The sequence below is a fragment of the Monodon monoceros genome, unplaced genomic scaffold (assembly GCF_005190385.1).
Source record: "Monodon monoceros isolate NGI ecotype Baffin Bay Population unplaced genomic scaffold, NGI_Narwhal_1 Super_Scaffold_19, whole genome shotgun sequence".
Taxonomy (NCBI): Eukaryota; Metazoa; Chordata; class Mammalia; order Artiodactyla; family Monodontidae; genus Monodon; species Monodon monoceros.
In genome coordinates, this window is record NW_021703775.1 from 52,501,243 (window position 1) to 52,521,671 (window position 20,429).

General features: G+C 37.6%; 2 protein-coding genes and 1 pseudogene across 7 annotated transcripts in view; 1 reads left to right on the plus strand and 2 right to left on the minus strand.

The window, feature by feature from the left end:
• Positions 1-16,584, plus strand: part of PREPL (prolyl endopeptidase like) — a 57,006-nt gene extending 40,422 nt beyond the window's left edge. For 4 of the 6 annotated variants that reach the window (XM_029232178.1, XM_029232173.1, XM_029232175.1 and 1 more), the window contains 7 exons: positions 1,805-2,002; positions 4,363-4,538; positions 7,417-7,633; positions 11,396-11,545; positions 11,951-12,074; positions 12,914-12,987; positions 13,355-13,979. In XM_029232178.1, coding sequence (XP_029088011.1) covers positions 1,805-2,002; positions 4,363-4,538; positions 7,417-7,633; positions 11,396-11,545; positions 11,951-12,074; positions 12,914-12,987; positions 13,355-13,444 — 1,029 coding nt within the window. In that variant the 3' untranslated portion in view covers positions 13,445-13,979. Of the gene's footprint in view, positions 1-1,804; positions 2,003-4,362; positions 4,539-7,416; positions 7,634-11,395; positions 11,546-11,950; positions 12,075-12,913; positions 12,988-13,354; positions 13,980-16,358 lie in introns of those variants that run through there. The other 2 variants (XR_003794931.1, XM_029232174.1) reach the window with 2 other exon arrangements.
• On the minus strand, positions 5,692-7,304 carry LOC114900921 (annotated as a pseudogene).
• The window catches only part of SLC3A1 (solute carrier family 3 member 1), a 35,933-nt gene continuing 29,639 nt past the window's right edge, over positions 14,136-20,429 (minus strand). The window contains exon 11 of the mRNA XM_029232179.1: positions 14,136-14,625. Coding sequence (XP_029088012.1) covers positions 14,185-14,625 — 441 coding nt within the window. The 3' untranslated portion in view covers positions 14,136-14,184. The remainder of the gene's footprint in view (positions 14,626-20,429) is intronic.

Sequence of the window (20,429 nt, forward strand, 5' to 3'; positions counted from 1 at the left end):
ATGTTTTGTTTTGTGCTAACATCAATTCATCTGGATCAACCTGCATGCTTGGGCTGATTTTCTTTCAGCATGTATGTCTTAATCATTCTTTTGATGAAATGACTGTGGTTAGCTGGTAGAATGCTTAAACTAAACCTGTTTCTGTCAGATATCTCAAGGAATATCTGCATATCACCTGGCCAGCTTATAATTCTTCTCAGGCTCTGTTCATTAATATACATAGATGATACTGCAGGCTTATCTCAATAGGAAATGTGGCTGAAGATATCCTTGAGATAGTTAATACCTCTATATCAGCTGGACAAACTTTAAAAAGTCCATAGCCTTGGAACAGTTTTTGTTATGATTAAAACTTTAACCTTGGTCCCATTAGTTTAAGAAATACACCCAAAAGACTTTTTGATTTATTGGAACCATTTAATCAGAAACTAAGCTTACTAAAAAAAAAACAAAAAAACTAAACTTACTACATGAGTCACATGGAAAATGTTTTAAAGTGTCACCAAAGGGGAGAAAAACTTGTACCCCTCAGGGCTGAGGAGCCTTGTGCCCTCAATCTGAGGCCTCTGTTACAAGGTTAATAGCAATGCTTCTTCCTTTTTTTTCCCACTGAGGTCTCAATTTTTACTCGTTTCACTTTTGCTACCAGATTTCCCAACTTTCATGATTACATTTTTCTTTCTAGTTATGGCTTCTATTTAAATAAACAAATTATCCTTGAAAATAACCCACAATCTGAGGAGAATAAATTAGGAACTCTTTTAGAGAGACATTGCAAATTTATGTCCCTAGTGTTTCAGGGCAGTGGATTCTTTGGATTAATTGCAAGGAATTTGCCCTGTGAACATAAGCTCTTTGGCTATAGTTTCTACAGGTTAAATGGTACACTCTTTATGCATACATCCCCCACCTACCCTTTCTAAATAGTGCCCACCAGTGACGTTGCTGTGCCAAGACCTCTGATTTTCTAAGGAATTTGCTCTTTCTACAATTACTCAGGAAAAGAGAGGCAATTTTCTTTTAATGTTCTGACTCTCAGTACCATTTCTAACACACTGTCAGCCTGCTTACTAGAGTTCTTTAAAAGGTGTAAGAGGGATGTTAGTGGAAGGCTTGAGGCTGGACCCTGCTGCTCTGAGAGAATAAATTTTGATTTCTTTCCTTTTTTCTTAAAGTTAAGAATCTTAAGCATAATAGCTGTGAGTCTCTCAGAGTGGATGTGCGGGAAAGGTTTTCTTCTGCACAATGGTTACCCTGGGAGCTAAAGTTAAAAACAAATTGTAAATGCTTTAGTGCTGCTGAGCCAGTTTGTAGCCCTGGAATAATAACTGTCATCACTGCTGCTGTCCAGGCAGCAGAGTAAGGGCTGCTGGATAAATTATTAAAAACACGTGAGAAATTTCACATTCTATGAGAATAGAGAATAGAGATCTTGGAGATGTTTCTGGGTTCTGGAATTACTACTTGATTTGCTGTTATTCTTAATCATTTTGCTGTTTCATTGCCCAAGTTTATATACCCCCAAAATAAACTTTTTTATTGAAGGAGGCTTCATGTAAATCTAGATTCATGTTAAACCATTTTCCTGTACTTTTTCCTTATTTTATTGGTCATTTGCATAGAGTTTTGTTTTTCACTTGAAATATTTTTTGTTGTGCTGAAGTAACCCTTAGATGAGGCATTATGTGATAATGGATAAAAATAAATTTGATGTCCACATCATCTTGTTTGGAGCAGACCCAGAAATTTAATTAATAATACTTAGTGTCTAGATAAAGAGTAAAAATAACTTTTATTTCTTCAGCTCCCACCTTGGGCCTGTGGATTCATAATGGATACAAATTCAGACCCAAAGAACTGCCCCTTTCAGCTTTGCTCTCCTATACGTCCCCCTAAGTATTACACGTATAAGTTTTCAGAAGGTAAACTGTTTGAGGAAACTGGACATGAAGACCCAATCACAAAGACTAGTCGTGTTTTACGTATAGAAGCCAAAAGCAAGGTAAGTCTTTGTGATCCCCACTGTCAGCCTCTGTTTGTTGAAAGGATACTATTTGTCAAGTATTGTGCAATTGCTGGGATTACATTAGCACAGTTTAGTAAAGTGGATCTCACATTCCACAGCAAGACCCAAATGATTTTAGGGGGTACATGGACTTTTTTTTTTAACTTCTGATACTCATGCATTTATTTTAACATGGATTCGAAAATTTATAACCATCATAGCAAGCCCTTGATTTCATGTGTTGTGTATATTTGAATATTAAAAGTTGATTTCAAGAAGAAAATAATCAAGTTTCTGTGTAGTTATGACAAAAATTATGAAGGTAGTAAGCAATTGACTAGAGTGAACTAGACTAATATAGACTCCATGCCCTCATGGAGGTTAAATCTAGTGGGGAAGATGCTAGATTTTGAAGAAGTAATTACTAATGTACTGATTGCTGCCAAGGAAGACGTACTGAGTACAGTGGAAACATATGGTAAAGGGACCTTACCTCGTCTGGAGAAATTGGGGAAAGCTTCTCTGAGGAAGTAGTGCCTCTAAGATGATCAAGAGTTAAGCTAGAAAAGGGGAAGGAGGATTCTGTTTTGTGCAGAGGCCCTGAATTGAGGGAGAAATAATGCATTCAAGAAGTATAAAGGAGAACAGTATGGCCAAAGTCTAGCGTAAAAGAGGGAAGATTGTCCGGGAGCAGTGGGAGGTTGGGGAGGTAGTAAGTAGAGAAGAAAATTTGAGCAAGTGAGGAACAAATTAGTACATAAACCGTGGCCTTGAATTTAAGGAATTCTCAGAGCTTAGCACATCATACATCAGATAATTTTGCATGTACTGACAAAGAATGAATCAAAACAGAAGCCTTTTTTCCTTGTGAATTTTTTCTTTAATTCACTGATTTTTTAAAAAAATATCTTTAAGCAAAGACTACTTTAATAACTACTTTATAAAAGCAATACACGCTTATTAGAACAAATACAAAAATATAGAATGTATAAAGTTTAAATGACTACTTTTCAGTCCTGTTTGCTATACTGCTTAGAAATAAGCATTGTTAACACATTATCACCTTCCAGATTTTGGGGTTTTGTCAACAAAATACATATGTTTAGGCTTTGTTTTGTTTTACAAAGATGGGATTTATACCAATCTCCCAAAATGTTGTAATTTTACGCCAAATGGAAAGAACAGTGAAGCTAAGCTTTTGGAGAGCCAAGGGATTCTTCGTACCTTAGGGAAGAAGGAAACAATTGCTAAAGGGAAGCTGCTGTAACTACAGGCATTTTTGCACTGCTGATGAACTCAGGGATTCAGGCCATCACGGGACTTGCTACCATCCTTACCTCTTCCTTTTCATAAGTTTTCAGCCAACAAGCTTTTCTCTGCTTGTTTAAGTGAAGTTGGGTAGGAGGCAGGAAGATGAACACAACAAGACTATTTTATAGAAATAAATCTGCATCATTTTATAAGAATGAATCTTACTGAGAAGTGAAAATTCAGTTACGGTGAAAATTCAATTACACTGTCATAACGGGTATAATAATGAGAGGAAGAGTTCTTCCTTATTTGATAACACTCTAGTGCCCCAAAGTGAAGTTTTCAAAATGGGAATGAAAAAAATAGGGAGAGTGGCCTGGTTATATTATTTTCCTTATGTAAACTAGTGCTTTTTCATTAAGTTTCTGTAAGCAGGGTGAGAACCAACATTTTCTACCCTTTTTCTATGAAAGGAAGTCAGTTGAGTGTGAACTACACTGGAGTATAGTTATTTGCCCTAAAAATAATTTAGATGTTAAAATTTATAAAACTTAAACTGCTTTTAAACATTTTAAAAATAAATAGGTCTTTGAAGAGGATGTGGGTGGGTGTTAGGTCAGTAAGAGATTTCAGGTTTTAATGATTGAGAATTCTGACTATTGAGTACAGAAAATTGAGTTGTTAAAACTTCTTTAATTAGCATATTTGTATATATTCAAAGATGAGAAATGCCCATATGTAACCCGAGGTATAGGAAGAATACCGTGCTAGTATATCTAACCTTGATAGGTATTTTGGCTTGTTGTGAAAGAAAAAAAAAAATTGTTATACTGAGTAGTGAAGAACTCTTTAAAGTCACTTTACTGTCCTGAAAAGCTACATTTCATAAACTGTTTTCGAGCCAGACTCTTGCTGTTCCCTTCTAGTTACTATTATAGGTCAGCAGAGTAGCTGAAAATTAAGGACCTGAGGGATTTTTAGAGACCGTAACTCTTTTGTCTTAATTAAATGAAGTTGGTGCTCAACATCAATAAGCAGCACATAAAATTGGGGTTAAAACTGTTTGAGAAGACTTCTTTACCTGCATAGTAAATCTTCATTTCCAGGATGGAAAATTAGTGCCAATGACTGTTTTCCATAAAACGGATTCTGAAGACTTGCAGAAGAAACCTCTCCTGGTACATGTATATGGAGCTTATGGAATGGATTTGAAAATGAATTTCAGGCCTGAAAGGCGGGTGTTGGTGGATGATGGATGGATATTAGCATATTGTCACGTTCGGTGAGTCAACACATTTTGCCTGGAATATGAGTACTGGAGTATTGTCACATGTTCAAAATAACAGTATATTGGGGAGCAGAAGTTTATTTTCTCATTTGTATTGTTGAATTTGTGTATTCTTAAACCTGTGCTAGTAGAACCTGATTCAGTAACATATTAATTAATCCCAAAAGCAAAAGGGTAGATTTTTCGGATTTTACACCAGATTTTTAGGATTTTTAGAATAGATAAACTAAGCACTGTACTTTCTTAGTTACATTATTATTTCCATTTAATTCTCACGAGTTTGGGTTTTTCTAAAATAGCCTCTTAAGCTGGACTCCCTTTTTTCCACTCTAACTTCCATTTTATTTAAGCTGTTTTCAGGACACAATTAGTATTATATGTTTCTGCTTAAAATTCTTTACCACTTCCCCATCTCCACAATAAAATCCAAATACCTCAGTGTAGTATTTAACGTCCTAATGATTTGGCTTATCTTTGTAGTGGCATCTGTCATCACTTCCCAAACATGTCCTGCTCTCCAGACATGCACATCCTACACATCCAGCCTCGCTACATGCTTTCAAATGACGTCTTTCCCCTCTGTGCCTTTGCACATGCTGTGTCTTGATGCCTTCCCTTTCTTTGCCCTACTGGGAACTCACATTCTTCCTTCAAGACTCAGCTTAGATATCACCTCCTTAAAGCATTCATGTTCCTGACTCCTATATATACCCCTAACCTGACAGGTGGATGTTCTCTCCTCTGGTTCTGGTTCTGTTATAGCAGCAACCACATTGCTTGGTAGCTGTTCTCTTTCCCCGCAAAATTATGACCTCCAGGACAGAGGATTCTACTTTTTTATATTTTTAAGGCCTGCATTTAGCACAATGTCTGGTAAACAGTAAGCAGGCACTCAAAGCATATTTGTTGAGTCAGTTTTTTTTTTTAAGGAAGATTTATTTAACAACTAGTCAAAAAATGATACTGTTTTTCCATATTAGGTACTAGAGTCTTGCAAAGCTGACCATTAGATCTATTATAATAGATATTATTGTTTTAATTAGATCTTTAAAATCCCTCTCATTTCTAAGATTCTCTATTTTTAAAACTAGAATAAGGTTTCATAACTGACTCATTACTAAATTATGTCACTTAAATTATTAAATCTTTAATATGACACTACCTTTGCATGTTTCAGTTCTGACTCTGCCAGTTCCAGTAATTTTTTCTGAATGCAGCAACTCTTCTTGTCTTAAAATCTCTACGTTCTTGTTTTACAGATACAGATATTTTTTCAAATTTCTGACGGCATAATTGTTGGGACGTTTCATCCTACAGAACATCTTTATTTTTCACTCTTGCTTTATCCAGTGCTTTATTACCATTTTCATAATCCAGTGGTGACCTAGATCTTAGATAGAGGAGATCCTTAGCAGCTTGAGATTCTCTTAAGTAGTATTTTAGAAGGTCAGAAAGTTTGAGGTCCTCATCAGCTGACACTTTTTCTTGTTTTATCAAACCGTTCTGAACCTTTAAGAAGAACTTGCACATAAATGTAGAGACCTGAGTCCCTAAGGCATAGGATGAAGACCAGTCCTATTGTAATCATCTGCAGCACTTCTGTGGGGTCTCCTCATCCCGTTGGTGTAGCAGACGCATCCCTAACTCGGTTACGGTATTCTAAAAGGAACGTTCGTTCATGCTCAAAGAAACCATCTACATCCCGTACTCAAGAAACCACTACTTCATCTGCTGATTTAACCACATTTTTAAAGAAATCTTCAAGTTTCTCTTTTTTATTTTGTCCTCGCACAGTCAAATGTTGATTATATTCCAGGAAGACATAGACATTTAAATCTTTCCTCAAAATGGGGTGTGCTGCCACACAACACAGGAACACTTCATGCACTGCAACGGTTTTTTTTTTTTTTTTTTTTTAACATCTCTATTGGGGTATAATTGCTTTACAATGTCTGCTTTATAACAAAGTGAATCAGTTATACATATATATATGTTCCCATATCTCTTCCCTCTTGCGTCTCCCTCCCTCCCTCCCACCCCGGTCTTCTTGAATATTGCCAAATATACTCAGCTTCCAGCTCCTGTTTCATCTTTGTGAATTCTTCCTTTGTCATAGACCCTTCTCGAAGGTTCTGTAGTTTTTCCCTTGAGGCATCAAAATCGGGTCTTGGTGGTGCTTGGAGGGATAATGTAACCTGCGTAGTCTTCACTTTCAATGAAGGAATCATGAAGCCAGATAAGTTCCTTGTGTTGTCGAACAACAGAAAACTCATTTTGTTTAAAATTTGGCAGTGAACTCTGTGTGTGAACAGTGAATTTTACTTTCTCTGTCTTACTAAGAGCATCAGAAATGTCCACCTGTAGAGCAGCATCACTTTGAAGATCTACATTTATTGCTTTAAGTCCACGGTCCTCCTCTGAGAGGAAGTCGGGGCTGTCCTGCAGGGTTGGCGGGGCCCGGCATGCCAGGGAAGAGGACGGAGTGGGGGAGGCACAAAGCGAGACATTAGTGCCAGGCCGATGAGGCCCCCATGCCTGCCCCACGCCTGCTGCCCCTCACTGCACACCCGGGTCTCAGCACCGCCTTGAATCAATTTTTGATTGTTTGTGTCAGGGGTTGGCAAACTTTTTCTCTGAAGAACAAAATAGTAAACATTTTAGGCTTTGCAGGCCACATATGGTCTCTGTTGCATATTCCTGGTTGATATTGTTTTTCCCAACCTTTAAAAATGTAAAAATCCTTCTTAGCTCAAGGGCCATACAAAAACAGGCCTCTGGGGAGATTTAACCCGCAGACTGTAGTTTGCTGACCCTGACCTATATATCATTTACATTTTTTCCCCACTAAAACTTTTTTGCCCTTTAATTTCAGGGGAGGTGGTGAGTTAGGCCTCCAGTGGCATGCTGATGGCCGTCTAACTAAAAAACTCAATGGCCTTGCTGACTTAGAGGCTTGCATTAAGACACTTCATGGCCAAGGCTTTTCTCAGCCAAGTCTAACAACCCTGACTGCTTTCAGTGCTGGAGGGGTGCTTGTGGGAGCATTGTGTAATTCTAATCCAGAGCTGCTGAGAGCTGTGACTTTGGAGGTAAGTACTCTGCCTCTACGGTTTACAGAATAGGGAGGCGTGAAGTAATAGATGCTCTAAGAAAAATTTTCTGTTACAGTTTTACCATAGCATAGGAGTATAACAAAGCTTTTAAATTTTAAGCACAGAATTACAGCTCTGGGAGAACTTCCCTGGCAGTGTTCTTTATTGATATTTAAGGATTTCCTCTGAAGGATATTAATGGCTATTCCCACTGATCATTTTTTATTTGTAAGAACATTTAGAGTTGGTGGAAAAGAGACAAAGCATATACGAAACACCAGATCCAGGAAGTCAGGTCAAGCACACTGACTCTGGAATGTGTGAAATCCTTTGACTCTTCTTGCCCATCAACATTTCAGTCCTGGATTTAGGGGCTCTCTATTTTCACATACTCTATTCTTACTAATGGTCTTTAGGAATATTTTTCTATATTTCAATTGAAATATCTTTTCCTGTTCTGAAAAGGCCCTATAGTCTTTTCCTGATGTCCAAAGTTATGAAATTATAGCCGCCCATTTCACCTCCATCTTTCTCCTGCTTCCTGGTTAGTGTAGGGGAGAAAGAAATTTTCCTCTTCCCTCTAGGTTCTTCTGGCTGGTCTCAGAATTAAATTGACATGAGACAGATTAACAGGAGAAAAATCAAACAAAAGTTTAATAACATGTATACATGGAAGAGACCCAGCAGACTGAGTAACTCACCAAAATGACCAGAATGGTGGCCATGGTTATTCACCTTAAACACCATCTTCAGCTAAAGACGAAAGAGGATGTTAGGGGTAAGACTTCAAGGGGTAGAAGGCAGTTCACATGGAGGTGGAAAAGCAAAAGTTTGATAAACAGACGTTTGCTGGGTTAGCAGAGACCATGGGACACAGAGTGGACTCTGGTCTCTAAGCATTTCCCCACCACAGCTAGTCCATATTTATTATCTGGTGATGTTCCTGTAATACACCCTCTATCTAAATTCTTCAGGCTGTTAGGGAGAATATCAGAGTTTCTTCCTGAGTCTTTTGGGCCTTGATTGTTTTCAGCTTGAAATAATCTGGGGGTGACAAATTTTGTTCTTCTACAATAGATATTCTAGAAGATAATGACTAAGATGGAGAGTAAATTATTTTCAGGTTTTTTTTTTTTTTTGAGGGCGTGGGCTATACACTGTGGGCTTGTATTAAGTAAATAAGTGTTAAATATTCCTGATCTGTACATCTGTTTTTTAATAGAAATACTAAGTATAGAAGGGAAAAAACTCTATGCACAAAGACAATAATGGCAGAATTATAAAGAAAATGCAACTAACCTTTGACTTTCAGAAATCAGAAAGGAGGGCTTCCCTGGTGGTGCAGTGGTTAAGAATCCGCCTGCCAGTGCAGGGGACACGGGTTTGAGCCCTGGTCCGGGAAGATCCCACATGCCACGGAGCAACTAAGCCTGTGCACCAGAACTACTGAGCCTGCGTGCCACAACTACTGAAGCCCGTGCGCCTAGAGCCCGTGCTTTGCAACAGGAAGCCACCGCCATAAGAGGCCTGCGCACCTCAACGAAGAGTAGCCCCCGCTCGCCACAACTAGAGATAGCCTGCATGCAGCAAGAAAGAACCAACACAGCCAAAAATAAATAAATAAATTTTTAAAAAAGAAAGAAATCAGAAAGGAATTAATCAGAAATATATAAGAATATTTATCCCACATTGCTTATAATAATGAAGAATTGGAGGTAACGCAGTTATCCCACAATTCATTCATAGTTTGGAGCCCATTATGTCTGATTGGTAAACCCAAGTCATGTGGCTACTCTCACTCTGAGGGAAAGCTGGGAAAGGAACTATCTGGCATTTAGCTCCTCTACAGTGAGAGGCAGGCTGTCTCGTAAGGTTAGGGATATTCCAAATGCAGAAAAGGAGCTAAGATGCTAGGAAGCCAAAAAGAATTGCATTTGCCCATATTTGCTTAATGTTAATAAAAGAGAAAGCTGCAAAACATGTTAACAGAAGATCATATAGCTATATGAACAAAGCAGCTCCCATTTTATTAAATGTTTTAATACTGGTTATAAGCCAATGAGTGATATTCTTTTTCAACTTGGATAATTTTCAGATTTTCTTCAGTTAGCATTTATTACCTTTTTATAATGTAAAATGTCCGACTGAGTTTATTCATGTGTAGTTGGGGTTTTATTTTTAAATTTTAATTTATTGATTTATTTATTTTTAGCTGCGTTGGGTCTTCGTTGCTGCACACAGGCTTCTCTAGTTGTGGCAAGCGGGGGCCACTCTTCCTTGCAGTGGTGGGCTTCTTATCGTGGTGGCTTCTCTTGTTGCGGAGCACGGGCTCTAGGCACGTGGGCTTCAGTAGTTGTGGCACATGGGCTCAGTAGTCGTGGCTCATGGGCTCTGGAATGCAGGCTCAGTAGTTGTGGCACATGGACTTAGTTGCTCAGAAGCATGTGGGATCTTCCTGGCCCAGGGCTCAAACCCATGTCCCCTGCATTGGCAGGTGCATTCTCAACCACTGCGCCACCAGGAAAGCCCTTATTTTTAAGTTTTAATTGTGGTAAAATAACATAAAATTTACCATCTTAACCGGTTTTTTTGTTTTTTTTTTTTTTTTGCGGTACGTGAGCCTCTCACTGCTGTGGCCTCTCCTACTGCGGAGCACAGGCTCCGGATGCGCAGGCCCAGTGGCCATGGCTCACGGGCCCAGCCACTCCGCGGCATGCAGGATCCTCCCAGACCGGGGCACAAACCCGCGTCCCCTGCATCAGCAGGCAGACTCTCAACCACTGCGCCACCAGGGAAGCCCCGATCTTAACCATTTTTAAGTGTGTTCAGTTCAGTAGTGTTAAGTACACTCAACGTTGTTGTGCAGCCAGTTTCCGTAACTCCTCATCTTACATAACTGAAACTCTGTACCCATTAAATAGCAACTCCCCAATTTCCCCTTCCTCTGGACCCTGGGAACCACCATTCTAGTTTTCTATGAATCTGATACACTGAGGTACCTCCTATATAAATGGAATCGTACAATGTTTTATATGTCTTTTTTTTTCTTTTATATATGTCTTTTTATAACTGGTTTATTTCACTTAGATAATGTTCTCAAGGTCTGTTGTGTTGTAGCAGGTGTCAGATTTTCCTTCTTTGTAAAGCTGAATTTCATTGTATCATTGTATTTATATTTTGCTTATCCATTCATCTATCAGTGGACACTTGGGTTATGTCCACCTTTTGGGTATTGTAAATACTGCTGTGAACAGGGGTGTACTCTTCAAGACCCTGCTTTCATTTCTTTTGGATATATACCTAGGAATAGAATTACTGGATCATATGATAATTCTAAGTTTAATTTTTTAAGAAACCCACATACTCTCTGCACCATTTTACATGCCCACCAGCAGTGCACAATTGTTCCAGTTTGTCCACATCCTTGCCAACACTTTTTTTCTTACAGTAGCCTAATGGATGTGAGGTGGTGGCATTTATTATGTGAATAAAAGAAACAAAACTAAAGGCAAAAATTGGGAAACTGGAAGATAAATCCTTTGTCATTTAAGGAGTCTGAATACCTTAAAAGCCAGTTATAAATCACAGGCCCTGGTTACAGACTGGCTAATAAATCTGGCTCCTGGGAATGTACATAACTTCTTGAGCTTTGTTCTGTGATGTCAGCATGTATATTCATAAAGTATAGTATTTTTCTGAAACTCATTTTACCAGTTTATTAACTGAAGTTTAAATTTCTCTGGCTTTTTTTTTTTTAAGGCACCTTTCTTGGATGTCCTCAACACCATGATGGACACTACACTTCCTCTGACATTAGAAGAATTAGAAGAGTGGGGGAATCCTTCATCTGATGAAAAACACAAGAACTACATAAAACGTTACTGTCCTTATCAAAACATTAAACCTAAGGTAGTGAAAGACAGTTATGATATACTATGCTGAAGTGATAGAGAGAATAATGAAAAGGATATTTACCCGAGCCAAAGCAGGAATTTAGTAAGGCCTTAGATTGTTTTTCCTTATAATACTCACCTTTCAGCCCCTTCTCTGCTCATACTCCATGTTTGTTTCAACTTAATAGCTCAGGAGACTAGATTCAATAAGACCAAGGTCTCACTAGTCAAGAAAAGGTTATTCCAGGTAACAAATAGTCTAGTATTGTGATGCCACATATCTCTCAAGAATATCAAATGAGAAAAAAAGTTCTAGCACTTAGGGAAAAAGAAATTTGAGGTAATTGTTTTTCATGATCCATAAGGTGGAAATGGACCATAAGGAATAATATAAATTCTTTGTACATCTCTTTTCTTTCAGCATTATCCTTCAATTCACATCACAGCTTATGAAAACGACGAACGTGTGCCTCTGAAAGGAATTGTAAACTATACTGAGAAACTCAAGGAAGCCATCGTGGAGCATGCTAAGGACACCGGGGAAGGTAGGAGACCACCTGGGAGCAGGGGACGTAGCTACATGGACTGTCACCTTCAGAGTAGTACTGCAGACCAAATCAATCACCCATGATTTTAGACAAATCAGTTTTTCCTGTGTCAGCTACCCATTTGAAGCAAATGTAATAACTATAACTGCCTCGCCTGTTTTTCAAAGGACAGCATTAAAATAAGGTAGGCAACGCACAAAGAAAAAAGTAAATTTAAATATCTACATAACTTGGAGGTGTACTATCATACCGTATCATATCATTCATTCTTTAACAAAATTAACTGAGCTGTTATTCTTGGGAATCTCTAAAAACAAATTCTGAAGTTTTTGCTCTGGAGCTTCAGTGCCCAAACTAGCAACTTTAATTTTCTCTAGATCTTTCAGTTTTATTAGACAAGAACTCTTACTGTTTTTCCTTGCCAAGACATGCCAGGACCTTCTGGGCTCAGGGTTGGAGGGTCTCACATACAAGTTTCCAGACAGTTGCCCTGTATTCAGTTCTGTGTCTCACTTTCACCCATTGCTATAGTTGGTGTTTCCAGGTCACAAGGCTCTCAGATTCCATAAGACCGATTGGCTTCCTTCTCCATGTAGCCCTGTAGTCTCTTCCATCCAGCTTCCTCTGCCTCTGGGCCTCCTCCTGCTTCTCCTGTTTCAAGAATTTGTTTTCTACTGCTCTCCCCAACTCTCCTGTCTTTGTTGTTCGTGGTGGTCGTGGCTTATGCCTTTCTCCTTCGCTGTTATTTTAATAGAGTGCTTGGAAGGAGCCGGGTGAAATGGGTGGGTCTCAGTTGGCCGAAACCTTCTGATTGTTTCATATGTTAACTCTTTCAGGTTATCAAGCCCCCAATATTATTTTAGATATTCAGCCTGGAGGCAATCATGTGATTGAGGATTCTCACAAAAAGGTATGCTATCAAGCCCCTTTAAGTTGACAGATCCCCAATTAGTGATGTGTTGTGCTCAGCCTTTCAGTGGTTACAGCAGGGTTTGTGCCGGCTGCTTCACCAACTGTCAGGTCTATGGCTGAGACCTGAGGGGGAAGGAGGAACTCAGAGTCAATAAAGAGAAAAGGTACTTGATACAGGAGCTCTGTCAGAGAAAGTAGTTGAATCTCAGTTGTTGGGAGCCTTCTGCCTCTGCCAAATAAAAAGTACCTTTGCCATAAATTGCTGACTTCAGGTTAGGTGAAGATGGATGGACAAGGAGAGACTTGAACACTGGAGTTGTACCACAAAGGCCTTCTATCTAATTTTTTAAATGTGTTTCTTTTAGATTACAGCCCAAATTAAATTCCTGTATGAGGAACTTGGACTTGACAGCACCAGTGTTTTCGAGAATCTTAAGAAATATCTAAAATTCTGAAATGCTGCATTCAGTGGAAATTGGAAACACACTGAAATATTTCATAGTCATATTTCCAGTTACATTAACAAAAGTGAGTTTTTTAAGTTAGTAAATAATTTTTAAAATTTGCTTCTCTGTCCAGATTTTGTTTTGTATACAGTTCACTTGCTTATACCATTGTCTCCATTGATGCACACGCCCCTTAACCTAGGAAAGTAGTTTTCAAACCATGCTCTGTAGAAGGACATAGAGAAGGGAGTGAAGGAAGGATTGGTGACAGCAGAACTTTCCCCTTTCCCGCATCAGAACAGGTTTGTTTTACTCTGATTTTCTTTGAACAGTTTACAAATCAAGGTCCTGCTTCTTTGCTAGTGAACATTTTTAGATACTCTAGCAGTTAAGTCATCCTCCAGTTTCTGTACCTGCATTTTATGGAAGAAGATGATATTCCTCACATTAAAATTCATTAGATCTCTCTAATATTCTGGAGTCCTAAGGTGCTCTGATCATCTCTTATTGATGCTAACTCAAAAAAATTACAAGTTCCTGCAAGGGATAATTTTCTTTTAAACACTTTATTATTCTTGAAAAACATTTGAGAACCTATCCTAAAGCAGTTTCACTCAAGCTACAGAAATATCTAAGAATTAATTACCCATCATAAAGTTCACCCAGCAGCATGCTGCTGTACGTGAAGTTACTGCAAATGCTTACAATAGGACAGAATGCCAGCGTCGCCATCTCTTTCACAGAGGTGCCTAACACAAGCTGTACAGTATGTTCAGTACACTGGAATAGCATGCCCGGTCGGAAACAAAACATCTATCTTGGAATGCTGTTTGGTGATGAAGGAGATTCCTCGTGTTGTATTCAAGGATGAGTCCTTCTCCTTTGTCCAGTGTAATGGCATGCGTATCAACTTCACGGCCTTCGTAGGCAGAATTGGTACTTAACCTTATCCTTACTCTTGTGGGAATATCTGAAATCATTTCCTTTAGATTTAGCAGTGATAATTCTCCAAAATTCAGAACCATGAGGAAGACTCTGTCTATGCCGTCCAGCTCTCTTGTGTACACAACAGAGTGGTTGTCATTCCTCAAGTAGCAAAACCAGCCCCTGCTGAGGAGCAGCTCATTGGCATGAAGCAGACTTAATTCTTGATATAACTTCAGTGCTGATCTGGGCTGAGTCTTTTGGACCTGTTTTTTTAAAAAAGAATATTCACATAAATGTTTGATTCTAAGAGTATCAAATAAGGAATTATTTCCCCAGAAAACTTGCTTCTATTTTAACCCTTAAAACAACTACCAACTTTTAAGTATTAATAAGTAGGTAAGAATAGTTTATTTAACTACCGATAGAAACTACAAATTCAGGGTTTCACCTTGTCTGGGAGTGACTGCTGCGTGCACAGTTCTCTGCTACGTCTTGGCCAGAGCTGATGTAGAGGCCAAATTTGACTCCACTAAATGTCCGTGTCTAAGTTAATGGATATTTAACTTGCCTAAAGAAAGTCCCTTTATGCTATATTTAACTGGCAGAAAAGCAGCCATCATGGCCATGGACTCCGAGCACCTCTGGTGAACTGGGGCTTCTCTGTTCTCTTCTGTAGAATAATGTGTAGGTTGGTGTAACATTAACAGATGCTAATTATGAACAGAAAATTGCAGAAACGGATGCAAAGCAAAATGCTGCCTGAAGTGAAAGTTAAAATATGCCCATTAAAGAAGATTGGGGTTAATTTTAACAGCTGTATAAAATATACATAATTTAATGTACTTTTCTTGTTTTCCTTTAACATTTTAAGCATCTTGTTATATTAAATGTCATTTTAATGGCAGAATAATATTCTAATGAATAGTTATACGATACTTAATCATTCCCTTTCATTTTGACATTCAAGTTTCTAATATGCTTCCCCCATATTTGGATTATTTATTTAAGATATAAATATCAGAAAGACAATTATTATGTCAAGGAGTATGGATACTTGATACATAATGCCAAATTTGTCTTCATAAAAGCTGTTGCCAAATCAGTGATAGCATTCATTTCATTGTAGTCTTGCCAGCCATGTTGACCTCAGTGGTACTGGTGGTTGTTTGGGGCAGGTGCGTAATGTGTGGTGTTTAGTGAATATCTAATGAATGTCTGAAAAAAATGTTTATTCTGTGTTTATCAGGTACAAAGGTGTTTATGGTACATGTATATGGTATATGTATATGACTTGTCAAATTACTACTAACATTTTCTATAGCCTTAGATAATGCATGAAAAAGCATAGTTCAGTGCCACTCACATAAGAAGTGCCCAGTAAGTGTTAACTATTATTTTTGTCTACTTCATTTACCACTTTCTAGAAGTACGTTGAAGTGTCTCTCTGTAATTGTGGATTTATCAGTCTTTAATTGCATTTCTCATAGTACTTGTTTTATACATTTTGAAGGTATTGTTAGATGCATAGATTCATGATTTATAGGGGAATGTTCTTTCATCAGTTTTTGAAAATTGCCTTTGTCTCATGCTTTTCATATTGAATTCTATTTTGTCTGCTATTAAATATTTCCACACCTGCTTTTTGTAACTATATTTTTTTAAATAGAAAATTGCATGCATACAATATAAAATTCAATTATAAGAATAATATATAAATGGTTTTTTTCAACACTATCCCCTAGCTTCCCATTTTCTCTCCCAGAGATAGACGCTATAATTGTTTATATTCTTTCATTTTATGTTTCATATGAAATACATTCTGTACCTATGCAGACATAGGTAGACATACTTTTCCCTTGTTTACACAAATAGTGGCATGTTACCATTCTGTACCCTGTTTTTTTAATTATTTAGTACATGTTAGAGGTGGTCTCTTATCAATGCACAGAGAACTCCCTCATTCTTTTTCACAGCTGCGTACTTGTCTCTTGTACAGATTAACCATAATTGATTCAACTGGCTTTCTATTGACGAAATATATAAATCATTTCCAGAGTCTTCTGCTATTAAGAACAGTGCTCCACAATCCCACTACTGGGCATATACCCTGAGAAAACCATAATTCAAAAAGAATCATGTACCACAATGTTCATTGCAGCTCTATTTACAATAGCCAGGACATGGAAGCAACCTAAGTGTCCATTGACAGACGAATGGATAAAGATGTGGCACATATGTACAATGGAATATTACTCAGCCATAAAAAGAAATGAAATGGAGTTATTTGTACTGAGGTGGATGGACCTAGAGACTGTCATACACAGTGAAGTAAGTCGGAAAGAAAAATAAATACCATATGCTAACACATATATATGGAATCTAAAAAAATAAAAAATGGTTCTGAAGAACCTAGGGGCAGGACAGGAATAAAGATGCAGACGTAGAGAATGGACTTGAGGACACGGGGAGGGGGAAGGGTAAGCTGGGAAGAAGTGAGAGATTGGCATGGACTTATATATACTACCAAATGTAAAATAGATAGCTAGTGGGAAGCAGCCGCATAGCACAGGGAGATCGGCTCGGTGCTTTGTGACCACCTAGAGGGGTGGGATAGGGAGGGTGGGAGGAAGACGTAAGAGGGAGGAGATATGGGGATATATGTATATGTATAACTGATTCACTTTGTTATAAAGCAGAAACTAACACACCACTGTAAAGCAATTATACTCCAATAAAGATGTTAAAAAAAAAACCAATTGGATAGGTTAAAAATGTTATATAAATTTATATTTCTTTTAAAAAAACAGTGCTGCAGTAGAGATCCTTGAATTTTCCACATGTGCAAGTATTCCTAGATACAGATATCTAGGAATGAAATTACTAAATTAAAGGGTATGGTGCATTTTTTTGTTTTGAAAGCTACAGCCAGGTGGCAAGGTTTGTTTTTGTTAGCATTTGCCTGTAATATCTTTATTTTAATTCTTTCTCTGTCCTTTTGTTTTAGCTATATCTCTTATGTCAGATTTTCTTTGTTTTCTAATCTAAGAGTTTATATCTTTTAATAGGTGAATTTAACCCATTCATATCTGTGATTACCATATGTTTAGACATAATCCTGTAGCCTTATTTTTTATTTTAGTTGTACTAATGTTTTATTTTAGTTGTACTAATGTTTTATTTTCTTCCTTTTTAGCTTTTTATTGGATCAGTTGGTTTTCTTTAATTTTTTTCCTTCCAGTATCATTCGAAAATTACACATTTGTGTCTTTTCTTCTGATGGTTACCCTTAAAACTGTAATAACCATTTAAAACATTTTTTTCAACATACAGAGCAGTGCTGTCCAGTAGAACTTCCTGCAGTGCCAAAAGTTCTGTTTCTGTGCTGTACAATATGGTAGCCACTAGCTACTGAGCACTTGAAATGTTGCTAGTGTGAAACAGGAACTGAACTTTTAATTCTGTTTTAGTAGTCACAGTGGTTAGTGGCTACTGGACAGCTCAGATCTAGAGTGAGTTACTCTGTTTCCATCCTTGTAAAGTGCGTTAGCCTGCGCACATGTGCCTTTGCTCACTCAAACACACACACACACCCTCCCTGCCACCACTTCCCATATAGAAAGAAATCACTAAGATTTTTACTCCAGAATACCTTATTTTACATTATGTATCAAAAAATTATTCATCCTTAAGTTTTGTTGGTTCCTTTCCTCACTATGTTTTATACATCATGTCCACCTTTTAGATTCCTTTTTGATTTTGTTGGAGTCCCCAATTTCTCTTTCAGAAACTGGCTATACATGGTAAAATTTGGGTCCTTGCTTTTCCATCTCTGTTTTGCTCCTGAATGCTAGTTTGAATGGATATAGGATTCTTTGTTTAGAATCAAGTTTCCATTACAACTTTGAAGGTAAAGTTCTAATGTGTTTTAGTATCGAGTTGAGAAGTCTGATGACAGTCCAATTTTCAGTCCTTTTCTCAGGCAATCTATTTCTGAGTTTGGTTTCTTTCTGTATATTTTTAGGTTTTCTCTTTATTAGTCTCTGTTCTTTTCTAGAACTCATTTTTTGTTATATGTTGGAATTTCTAGATTCTCCACATATCAAAAATTTTCTCTTTATACTGTTAACTTCTTTGCCTTTTTGTTTTCCATTTCCCTTGGAATATCAAATGTCTTTTGTTACATGCAATGCAAATGAAAAGCCCTTTATTATTGCTATCAATTTACTATGGTGTTTCGTATTTTGATTGTGTATTAAAATATAATCATGTTGTGTTTTAAAAAGAAAAAACTTCTTTGTCTTTTTACAGTACACTTTGGGATAAACCCTTGGGTCAGTTTTCCAGCACACTAATTAGAACTTCTATTTTATTGTTTATTTTGACAATATTTTTATATTTCTAAGATACCTAATCACTTCTTTAAAAGAGTGTCAAGGGCTACATAAAACAATAGTCTCTCAGGGAGGGAGCAGTTTTACTAAGAATGAAGTCTTATGTTACATTTTCTTCGCTTTCTACAATGTTTTGTTAGGAATGGTGTTTCTCTTTCATGGCCTTAATTTTTCTCAAATGTAGTGTGATTTTTGGTGATTCATTTACTTTTGTATTTGATACTCCTTGTTTGCCCGTCTTCAGTTGCCTGCCTCTACTAACTGTGAGAAGCCAACTTGGAGGTAGGTCTGGTTTGTCTTTGGGGTGTAGGGGTTCTTTTCCTGTTTAATGGTGACCAGCTACCTAGGGTCCTACCCTCCTCTTAAGGCCTCTGTGAACTGAGGAGTAAAAACTCTTACTTTGGAGATCATTCCTCAGTGAATCATCCCAGGGAATTAGGTTTTCTTCTCCGTTTCTTTCTTCGCCTGTGCTTGTAGAAGTTTAACACTATTTCAAGCTTTGCTCTACTCATTCAACACGAGTATGATCACCAAACAGGCCCTGAGTTTTTTCCTCAGGCAAATTCTGGGGCAGCCAATTGCAGCGGTGGATGAACTGCAGTGCTCTGACCTGTACCTGTCAGTGCTGTTTTCTCCTGTGTATTTTAGATTATGGTTTCTATGCTCTTGTTTCTTTGTAATCTTAATTTTACTTTCTATCTTCTAGAAAGTACCTAAATTCTCACCTTGTTCTAGAGCTATTATGGAGGTGTTTTATTAAAATGGCATTGCCTGGGACTTTCGGTTATTTGATTATGGTTTAGCATCCCTCCAAGCATAACTCATGATCATTTTAACGACTTGACAAATCTGACCATTATTTTAATTTGCATTTACATTTTTCCATCTTTGCTGCTGTACTTTTTTATGTAGGATTTCTTACATACTGGATTCAGATTGGCCTATGGGAATATTTTGGACATTTGGACGTAATGAAAATAATTAAGTGCACTTAATCCAAAACACAAATGTTAATATACAATTTTTGTGTTTCAAGGACCTATGACCATATAAAACAAAGTTATCCCTGGGGTGCTTGGATCAGGGAGATGTCGGAACCAGGAGGGTTTGCCTGAAGTTCCGTATCAGAATAATCTGGGGATTGTTTTCAAAATACTTAGTAGATGCTATAAAACTTGTATCCTCATGTGATGCCAGTAATTTCTCTCCCCCTTAAGTAGTTCAGATTGTGTTTTCCAGTGAAAACACCTGAAACTCACCTGAAGCCATTTCACATTTTTCTGGTCTAAGGAAATGTGTTTAGCACTTTGCTGGAATTAATGCATTCCTGTTTAAGAAATTTGTTTGCTGAACTTGGCTAAATTGATCACCATGAGAACAGAAAATAGTATAGGCAAAAGCTGAAGGGTATGCTTTTCCAGAACAGCTACTTTTAGGGATTATTCATGCTTCAGTTTCTGTAGGTAAACAGCCTTGCTCTCAAGAATCTTACCCTCGATTGATTGATTGATTGATCTCCTACTTTCTTTCCTTCCTTTGGAGGGGTGGAATGGAGAAAGGATAGCAGGCTTGCTGGAAGCCCTCCATAAAATGTTCTTAATATTTCATAGCTCAAAGTCATTCCAATGAAGAGTTGTGTATTCTGTATGATACTTCAGATGGTACACTTCTGCACC